General features: G+C 33.9%; 1 protein-coding gene across 1 annotated transcript; it reads left to right on the forward strand.

Annotated features, from left to right (window-relative positions):
• Positions 1–5019: 5019 nt before the first annotated feature.
• LOC110726656 (uncharacterized mitochondrial protein AtMg00810-like) lies at positions 5020–9825 on the forward strand. Its single transcript, XM_021906128.1, has 3 exons — positions 5020–5415; positions 5558–6022; positions 9673–9825. Exons 1-3 carry the CDS (start codon positions 5020–5022, stop codon positions 9823–9825), a joined length of 1014 nt encoding a protein of 337 aa, XP_021761820.1.
• Positions 9826–10963: the final 1138 nt, after the last annotated feature.

The raw sequence follows: 10963 nt of genomic DNA on the forward strand, positions 1-10963 counted from the left end.
TCTGTCATAAACAATTCATTTCAATTCAGTTCACTTTAGTTCCGTTCAATTTAATTCAGTTCCATTTAGTTCAGTTTGGTTCGATTCAATCTAAAGAAACAAAGCCTAAAGGCATGACCTACAATAGGTCACATGTTTGTATCCTGACTATCTTTCTCATTGTAATTTGTATCCTTTTTTGTGCTTCATTTGCACCCAGTAATAGAAACAAATTTTTGTTATTTGAGTTCAATAGTTAAATTTAGTTAATTTGGAATATATATTAGGGTTTGTTATGTAATTCAACTTATTTTCAATTATTTTAAGAAAAAATAAGTTAAAAAGAATAAACTTATTTTTTTTCTCTCACACAAAATAAGCTAAAATAAGTTCAGAAAAGTTCTGATAAGTTCGGAAAAGGTGAATAGAACAAACACTTAGTGTCACATTATAATAACATAGTCACATAAATATATAGGACAATTTTCCAAACTAAGTCAATTTCACAAACTAATTACCAAAAAAGACGCGTGGCCAAACTATTTACCAAACTAAGTTTCCAGGGTAAAACACTGTCTTTTTTTTCGTAATTTCTGATTTTAAAATTAAAAAAAATTACACTAAAAACGCTGACTCAGTTAGCGATTTTAGTGTAAATTTTTTTTTTAAAATTCTTAATTTTTGATTTTTTTAAAAAAAAAATTACACTAAAAACACTGACTCAGTTAGCGTTTTTACTGTAACTTTTTTTTTTTTTTTTTTTAAATTCTTAATTTTTGATTAAAAAAAAAATAAAATGGTAACCACCCAACTATCCCCCTGCCGCATCTCCCTTCCCCCATAACCACCCAACCCCTTTCCCTGAATGGGGTTATTCATGGTCATGCATGTATAATGGAAGAATATCCTGCGAGAATTGATATATTCTGTATGAGTTTTGCACACAAGCTTTCCATATCTTATTTTAACTAAAAAGCAAAGATGTCAAATTTATGCCACATTCATGCATTTCAACTGTATGTTCAAGTATCAAGAAATTAGTAATAGTGAGTTTCATGCAAGAACGAAGTTTGTGTTCAAGCCTGAATCCCCTACATGGTTTTCCATCCCTTACCTTGAATATTACAGTAGTTTGAAATTGAATGTTTCAGGCACAGACCGATGTATAGTTCCGATTTTCTATCGTTCTTCAGTGTTGATGGCAACTACGCTAAACATTTGGAGCCACTGCTACTCAAAAATGAGGTTCTAATTTTTTTTGGTAAATATTTTACATCAATCAAATTAAAGTTTTAATTACAGTTGAATAAATGCTGACCTATAAAGTGTAATATAGGTTGTGGACATGTTCATAACTACGAGAGGAGCTGCGTAGTGTATTGAGGCAGATGCAAGGCTAACCCTGTGAAAGATGAGAATGGAATCGATACAAAAAAAAATTTTAAAAAAAAAACAGATACCCTAAAAACGCTGACTCGGTTGGCGTTTTTAGTGTATTAATTTATTTTTTTTTGTTTTTAAATCAGAAATTACAAAAATTAAAAAAAAATAAAAAAACAAAAAAACTAAAAACGCTGACTCAGTCAGTGTTTTTAGTGTATTTGAATTTTTTTTTTTTTTAAAAAAAATTAGAAATTACGAAATTTAAAAAAAAAGTCAAACAAATCAGCGTTTTACACTTTGTTTTTTTTTTAAAAAAAAAAAAATCAGAGGTAAAATGCTGACTATCCCAAAAGCTTAGTTTGGTAAATAGTTTGCTCACGCTTCTATTTTACAAAATAGTTTTGTAATTAAACTCACTTTGGCAAATCGTCCAAATATATATGTACAAGTGGGGTTTGAATACTCAGGATTTGATAATTGATATGAACTCTACTATCTAGATTTCAACAAATCTAGATCATTAAAAAAAAGATCAGTGGCTAACATTAATGCACAATAATTTTAAAAAGTTAAAAACAAAAAAACACATACACTCACTATCACCCAACTCTATATTGTAGAGTGCACTTAGAAATCTAGAGGATCCGAACACTTACAAGTGCACAATAGACAATAGTAAAAGTAAAAGGGAAATAGGTTTCCCTTATTCATATACTAATAATATTGTAATTTTTTTTGAAGGGACTTATAATATTATAATTTGTAATAGATTACTTATGGATTTGTTTTTTAAAAAAAATCAATCAATTTAAAGCCTTTAATCTTACAAGTTGGGTAAGTTACATGAGAGTTCATCTCCCTAAATAATGTTGGGAAGTTGTCTAATTCCCAAAATACAGCCAATCTTTTTTTACTTCCCAATCTACCGTCCACGTCAGCTAAGGGAAAAAAACTGATTTTTTTTTTTTTTTATCGGTCCAGCAACAAACCGCTACTTGAAGTGGCGGTGTTCTGGGTATAAACCGCTACTTGAAGTAGCGGTTTCAATTTCATACACCACTACTTGAAGTAGCGATTTACAAAATATAAACCGCTACTTCAAGTAGCGGTTTTTGCTGTAAATTATTTTTAAAAAAACATCAGTAAAATATAAGGAGAAGGGGAAAGCGATTTTGTTAAAAAATAGACCTCCACAACGTACCCCAACTCCACCCACCAACCGTACCCACCCACCGCCACCCCACCTAACACCGTACCCACCCACGCTGTCTACCTTGACCACCACCCTCCACCACCACCCACAATATAAAATAAAATAAAATAAATAAAAAAAAAGCAAAAATCCAAAAAACAGAAAACCGTCTATCTTGACCACCACCACCACAACCCAGTACCCCCACCCTAACCGAACCCAGTACCCCCACCTTAACCCACCCAAATCCAAATCTACCACCCAAACATACCCAAATCAAACCCAGATCTACAACCCTAACCAAACAACCACCCAAATATTAACAAAAAAAAAAAAACAATCAAAACCACCACTACTGCCGAAAACCTTACAACTCAAAAATTAACAAACAAAAAACAAAAAAAAAGAGAAAGAAAATTAAAAACAAGAAAACATACCTTAACACCGAAATTGAATGTTAATTTCTCATCGAATTTGGTTTAATACGGCTAAATTCGATCATGAAATCTCTATATCTAGAGGTTTCATGGTCGAATTTGACCTGAATAACCATGCGATGCCGGCGAGAAGGAAGACACACAGCACCTCCAAGGAGCGTAGGTTGCGTAGTGGTGGTGGTGTTGGTTGCGCAGGGGCGTGGGTTTTGTTGTTGGTGTGAGAAGGAGAAGTGAGAAGGAGAAGAGAAATGACGAGAATGGCGGAGGAGAGAGAAGGAGGGAGGAGAGAGAAGGAAAGAGGAGAGGAGTTTAGAGAGAAGAGGAAAGAGGAGAGGAGAAGAGTTTAGAGAGAAAGAGAAGAGAGGCGGAGAGAGAGGAGAGGAGAGGAGAGGAGAAAGGGAAAGTGATTTTGTTAAAAAATATAAGTAAATACAAACCGCTACTTGAAGTAGCGGTTTATAACAAGAACACCGCTACTTGAAGTAGCGGTTTTTAATCAGTACACCGCTATTTAAAATAGCGGTTTTCTAATAAACCGGTTTTAAAAATAATTCCCACTGAACCGGTGACGTGGACGATAGATTGGGAATTAAAAAAAAATTGGTTGTATTTTGGGAATTAGACAACTTCCCAACATTATTTTGGGAATTAAAATGACTATTTGTCTATTTCAATTCATATAGTTATCCACAAGGATCTTCTTCCTCCATCTCCTAGTAAAGAAAAAATTACAATACAATTATATTCCTCCGAACTCAAGCAAAAACAACGCTAGTACAAAAAATCTCAAAAGCTTCGGGCCTTTAGCCATTAACATCAACTAAACTTCTAACAAAAAGAAAAGTAGCAAACAAACAAAAGATGTATTATACAATTAAGCAAGAAGAAGATACAGATGAGATGGAGTTGTGAAGCAGAAAAGGGACTTGACAATGAAATTAAGAAAAGGGACTTGACAAAGAAGAGATTCTGCCCCATCCGAAGCTGTCGTATAGCGGTCGGAATGATAGGTCAATTTTTGACAAAATAAAAGGGATTATACATTTACACCATTAACAATAATGACAAATGGCTTCAAACATATTTGGATCCCTTTGAAGTTTTGTTTTTATGTACTTCTTCACATTAATTACCGCTACCTTGCGTTTCTAGAGCATCTCCCATGATTATTGACTTATTGCTAATTAGATTAATACCGGGCGATGCACGTTTTCAAAAATAAATAAATTGTATTGATACATAATGCATAAAATTGACACAAATCAAAATTGAAATTCTTCATACTCCATTTTTGCGACAAAGGATGATGTAATATTTTAAGGGGTATCTCTATTATATAAGGGAAGTGGGGATTGACTTTTTAAAATATTCAAAATTTACCTCTATTAATTATGTATGTAAGGGATGACGGATGTTTTAGACTTTTCAAGTGGACACCACCGCCACGTGTAATCAGTGGTAAAACATGTGATGCTTCCAATCAGTTCAAAGTCACGTGCTAAAAAAAATTAGCATAATTATCATAATATGTCGCCATGTTATTTTTGATGAGACGAAATTCCCTTTCGCAAAATTGTATGTCCCACCTTCTACAGCATATGATTTCCTTGATGATGGAATTAATCCATACATTCTCCATCAATTGTCTAGCCCAGGGGCACAGCAGGCCCAAACTCTGTCCCCTCCTCTATCACCGCAGCCCACATCCCCAACAGCCCAGCTTGATCAAGCTCAGCCAAATCGGGCTTCACCCCCTACGGCCCATCCGAATTCAGCTCAGCCACTGTTCTCACTCTTTGTCTTTCTAAGGCATGGTCCATTCATCAATTGGATGTCAAAAATGTCTTTCTGCATGGTGAGCTCCAAGAGACGGTATATATGCATCAACCTTTGGGTTACAGGGGTCGTACTCATCCTGATTATGTTTGTCTTCTGCGTAAGTCTTTATATGGGCTTAAGTAGGCTCCCCGCGCTTGGTATAAGCGTTTTGCAGATTTTGTTTTGTCTATTAGCTTCACCAACAGTAAAATGGACAACTCTTTATTCATTTTCAGGAAAGGGTTCAATATGGCTTACATATTTTTGTATGTTGATGATATTATTCTCACAACTTCTTCAGATACTCTCCGGCGTTCTATAATGGATCTTCTTAGTTCAGAGTTTGCTATGAAAGATCTGAGTCCTCTTAACTATTTTCTTGGCAAGGGTGGTATGTTCCTTTCACAGCAAAAGTATGCGAAACAAATAATTGAGCGTGCCGGTATGTCTTCTTGTAAGCCGTCTCCCACTCTAGTTGACACCAACTCAAAGGTTAGTGCTACCTCTAGTACTATTTTTGATGATCCTACTATGTATAGGAGCCTTGTAGGGGCTCTGCAATATCTAACATTCACACGGCCGGATATTTCATATGCTGTCCAACAGGTGTGTCTTCATATGCATGATTCGCGGGTTGACCACATGTCAGCTCTTAAGCGGGTTATTCGATATGTTAAGGGTACTTTAGACCATGGTCTTCACTTGTATCCCTCTTCTTTTTCTACTCTTGTCTCGTATACTGATGAAGATTAATTGGGGTGGATGTTCTGATACGAGGCGATCGACATCTGGTTACTGTGTTTTTTTGGGTGATAACTTGGTTTCTTGGTCATCTAAGAGACAACCGACGTTGTCAAAATCTAGTGCTGAGGCAGAGTATCGTGGTGTGGCTAATGTAGTTTCTGAGTCATGTTGGCTCCGAAACCTCCTACTAGAGTTACATTGTCCGGTTAAAAAGGCTACTCTTGTGTATTGTGACAATGTCAGTGCTATTTATTTGTCCGACAACCCTGTTCAACATCAACGTACGAAACATATTGAAATGGATATCCATTTTGTTCGAGAGAAGGTTGCTCGTGGCGAAGTCCGTGTTCTTCATGTGCTGTCTAGATATCAGATTGCGGACATATTCACAAAGGGTTTCCTGCAAGGTTTCTTTAATGATTTTAGGGACAGTCTCAGCGTCCGACAACCTGCTGCTTCGACTGTGGAGGTGTGTTAAGATATATTAGTCAATAATATATCTTTGGTCTTTGTATATATTTCAGTTACCTTATTTATAGCCTAGAATATTTTTGTATCTAGCTCCTAGTTTGTAGCTAAGTCAGTGGCTTATGATAAGCTTTGTAGATTGTATATATTGCGGAGAGTGCAATGTAATTATGATTTCCGTAATCAGTGGGATAGCTAATTGGTCTGATTGGATTAAAGCGTGTTATCCTCTCAATCATTTGAGTCATGAATTACACTTTTTGCATGATTCTATTTCTATCTTCTTGATTTGATCTCTACCAAAATTAGATCTCAACATTCTCCTATATAAAGTTGTTTGTCCAACCAAGATAATGCAATTGATCATTCTTATTCTCTTCATTACTCACGAAACTAAACACATAAACACATCTCCAAAATCAGTTGTCTCACACACCGAATAATGCTAACTAGTTTGTTTTCAGAGGTGAAAACGTTTTTTTAATAAAAAAAATCACCACTGAAACCGCAGCATCACTGCCGGAGACTACCACGTACAGCTGTACTGTCGTAAACGCGCTGGACCCACACACTGCATTTGAATTGCTTCCCTTGCAGAGCTTGGATTCTTGGGTTAAGAAGTCTTAAATTGCAGGAAAAAAACTTAAAGAAAGGAGTGCAGTAGAACAGAGATAAGGATGAAGATTACAAAATACCAACAACTTCACATTTAAATGTACAAGATCTTCGATGTTGATGAAATTTAAAGATTCTACTTGCAAATAAAAACTGTTACATGCTGGGAAATAGAGTTTTCTAAACAGTATAGGAAAGTTGTAATTTCTCAAAAGTTTCATTTTTTTTTAACAAATTGGAAGAAGTCGCTGATCACATGTAAATATTTATTACCTAAAAATTTCCATGACAACCTTTATTTTCCATAGTAAACCAATCATTATTACGGGTGAAAAATGGAGGTAGTAAACTTTGATTAAATCCGTTCTCTATACATTGTAATAATGACGCCTTTTACGCACACAATGCATTTGAATAGTAGTATATGTTGAGCTCTATGAATTAGAGTTTTGAATGATGACAAACTCTTACTTGAATATACCTATTATTGCTATATGTTGTTTCTGTGATGCTTAACACAGGTTGACAATTGATGATTCAAGTTAGACAAGACGAAGACTCAATCAAGATTTGAAGAGGATAAACGTCTTGAAGAAATTACATAAAGACTTTGTATAAATTGTATTAATTTTAGGTCTTGATGTAATAATGGTAAAAGGGATATATGAACTGATAAAAGATGCAAAGAGAGGATAAAGGATAGTTGTGGATGATAGGGAATCTCGATTCCTTAGCATGCACAAACTATAGAAACATTGCATGTCTGAGACCAGTATGGGAACACACTGGAACCAAACTGCTGGTGCTTTCGATAACAGCTTATTTTTGGAAACTTCTTTCGGAGAAAAATGTTTTGAAAAATATACGGCTGAATATCTGATTGATATTAGAGATCTTTAAATATTGTATATATCAGAATAATATTCTAAGTTGATTTTATTTTATTGTACATATAAATAAAATCAAATATATTATATTTTCCATATTCATTGCACACATAACGTGCATAAAAAACTAGTTTTGATTGATCTCATTCTTCATTGTGTTAAAATTATTTTGATTAATTTGCTCGTTTATAATGCTAAATCTTTTTCTTAAAATGCGTGAAATTTCATTTGTTGTCACTAAAAAGAAAACTGAGGAAGTATATCATTTTCTAAACTTTTTGACCAAAGCAAAAAAAGAGGGAAGTTAAGCATAAAAAAATAAGGCAAAAACAAAAAAGAAGGAAAAAATTAAACGAAGGAAGAAAAGTCTTGCTTTTGCTCTCTTTCCTCTGTTTTTTCAAAAATAAAATAAAATAAATGAATGAAAATAAGTTTTTTAAAAAGTTGGCATATTTCTCTCTCCAACCATCACTAACAAGCTTGTTTGTAGATTGAAAGGCGGGAAAATTCGTTTGTAATTGTATCTTGCTAGCTAGATAAGCATAATATAATTTGATATTGTAATGATAACATTTTAAAAGTATTGAATCAATTAAACCGTGGTTAACTTGAGTGCATATATATGTAGTATACTTCCCCCGTTCCAAATTTAGTTGTTGTACTTGGGTATTATATGTGAGAGATAAAATATTCAAGTACAACAACTAAAACTACTAGATAAAAAGGTTTCTGGCAACAGCTGAGGTTATTGCAACGATTTTAACAACGGGTGGGATTATTGCAACGACTTTAGTGTGAAAAGGCAATGGGCTCAGTTGAAGCCATTGCAATAGATTAGAAAAGGCAACAGGTTCAATTGAAGCCATTGCAATAGATTACTTTAGGCAAAGGTTGAATCTATTTGCAACGGCTTTAGCAACAGTCCTGTTACAGCCCGTTGCGAAAGGTCAAAAAAATTTATTTTGAGAAACCAAGGGCGCAAGTTAAATTTCATTTCCCCCTAACACTTTCATTTTTCCCTCTCTTCAAACAAAACCAAACTCACGAGCTTCAAACCCCAACTCTTCATTGCTTCAAACCCCAACAAAATTATACCTTAATTATGCCTCAATTACGTATATTGAAAGTCGATTGGAGGTAATTTTTGATTGGAATTTTCTGGAGCCATAATAATTTTCGATTGAAATTCTCGCTCAATCGCCTCTGTTCAATCGCTCTTTGTCGACCTGCTCGTGTCTTCTCTTTCTCGACCTGCTTGCTACCTGAAGTTGCTTGTGTCTGCTGCTCCGTCGCTCGACCTGCTCGTGACTGGGTGGGTTGCTCGTGTTCTAACCTGCTCGTGTTCTGGCTGGCTGGGTTGCTCAACGCCGCCGCGCTTCCCCTTGCTCAACGCTGTTGAGTCCTCTGAATTGGAGTTTTGAGTGATGACAAACTCTTAATTGAGTTGTCTTATTATTGCTATATGATGTTCTGTGTTTTTAACACAGGTTTGACAAAAGATGATTGAAAGGGATCAAGACAAGAAGAATCAAAGCAAGTTGAAATCTTGAAGAAATTGCATGAAGACTATATAGATTGTAATAAATTTAGGTCTTGATGTAAAAATAGTAAAAGGGTTGTGTTAACTTATAAAGGTACAAAAGAGAGAAAAGAGATAGTTGTGGATGATAAGGAATCTTGATTCCTTAGCATATACAACTATAGAAACACTACATGACTGAAACCAGTATGGGAACAGAATGGAACCAGTCTGCGAGTGTTGTCATCGAAACGGCTTATTTTAGGAAAGTTGTTCTTTCGGAGAAAAATATTTTAAAAAAGATATAGTTGTATATTCGGTTGATATTAGAGATCTTTAAATAGGGAATATATCAGAATAATATCCAACTGATTTTATTTGATAATTTATTTGATTATCAAATAAAATCAGAGCAATATATTTTCCGCATTTAACGAAAATATAAGGCAAGAATATTATTCTCCATATATTACCAAGGCTTATTTAAGAGATTAATGTCAAACGAATTGAACAACTTTTTGGCGATCAAGTTTTGAAAATATACTGTGAAAAGCTGTCTCTCTCTCTCGTATCTAAGCATAAACCCTAATACTATTGTGAGATTTAAATACTCTCTACTTAAGCATTTAGGCTGATTTTACGAGAGAAAAGGATATTGTATTGAACTACTTGATTCTGTCAAGTGGTTGGGGAAGTGTTTCAGGGAAGCACTTCATTGAACTGCTAGAGTTAGTAGTTAAGGAGCGACTAGAGTTAGTTGCTGGGAAATTGCTCATTGCATAGGTGCATAAAGTAGTTGAGTGTAATCTCTTTATTCTTCTGAGTTGATTAATAAAAGAGGTTAGAGTAAGTGGAGGACGTAGACTTATTAGAAGTCAAACCTCGTTAAATTGCTTGAGTTTTATTTATTCCGCTGCGTACAGAACAGTTCTCTTACTGTTCTCTCAATCAAAATACGAAAAGTTTACAACACTTCCATACACTCAATTCACCCCCTCTTGAGTATCTCATGCACTTTCAAACGCCGCCGCCGCTGCTTAGAGGCACTGCTCGTGTTCTAATCTCCATCGTAAGTTTTGGTTTTAATTTTTTTTAAACTCACTTAAGCCCTAAGTTATTGCAAACTAATTTCCATTATTACTTTATTTTGTATTCAATTATTTAAATTATGAAACTTGTTATACCAACTTAATTATCATATTTTAAATGGGTTTATTTAATTAATTTTTAGATTTATTTGCATATGATATAATCTTGTTTTTCAATTAGTTTTCATGAATTGTATCTTTTGTAATTCATAGTTAAATTTGTGCTAAAGTTTTATTGCTCTAGATGCTTCAACTGTTATGAGCTGGTATATCATTCTTTTCCTGTTTATCTTCAATAGTCAAGCTAGTTTTGGCCTGCAGAAATTTCTGTGCTTTTTATAGCAATTTCAAACTTATTAATTCATTTGCATTTGTATATTGGCTTTGGTAGTTTATAAATATGACGTGTATGCAATTGTGCACACAGATTGACTTTGAAACTCATAGTTACTTTTCTTATCGATATGTTCATTAGTTGAAATATTGAAATTCATTAGTTGTTGATATGTTCTCCAATTATTTGGTTTTATTGTTAATTTTGTTTTTGTTTTTGTTTTTGTTTTTGTGTGTTATTATTTTTAATTAATAGTTGTAAACCTTAATGATTACAATTACTATAGAAAAAAATTACATACAAGTAAAAAAAAAAAAAAAAAAAAAAAAAACAGATGAATGGATAATTCTTAGCCAAATTACTTGAATACCTACTATGCAAGAGGGATAAGGGTATTGTTACTTATACATACAAAATATAGTCTTCCTATAAAAAAAATATAAGCAGTTATCTCTTATTATAATGATGCTAAAATCTTATAGTTCTTATATTTTTAAGG

Source organism: Chenopodium quinoa, unplaced genomic scaffold (genome assembly GCF_001683475.1).
Source record: "Chenopodium quinoa cultivar QQ74 unplaced genomic scaffold, ASM168347v1, whole genome shotgun sequence".
Lineage (NCBI taxonomy): Eukaryota > Viridiplantae > Streptophyta > Magnoliopsida > Caryophyllales > Amaranthaceae > Chenopodium > Chenopodium quinoa.

What these genes read in the sequence shown, in the direction of transcription:
- LOC110726656 (XM_021906128.1), top strand. Translation starts at nt 5,020, where the DNA reads ATGGACAACTCTTTATTCATTTTCAGGAAAGGGTTCAATATGGCTTAC. An exon ending in TTTCATATGCTGTCCAACAG is followed by an intron (nt 5,416 to 5,557) that starts GTGTGTCTTCAT and finishes ATACTGATGAAG; the next exon opens with ATTAATTGGGGTGGATGTTC. An exon ending in CTGCTGCTTCGACTGTGGAG is followed by an intron (nt 6,023 to 9,672) that starts GTGTGTTAAGAT and finishes TTAAGCATTTAG; the next exon opens with GCTGATTTTACGAGAGAAAA.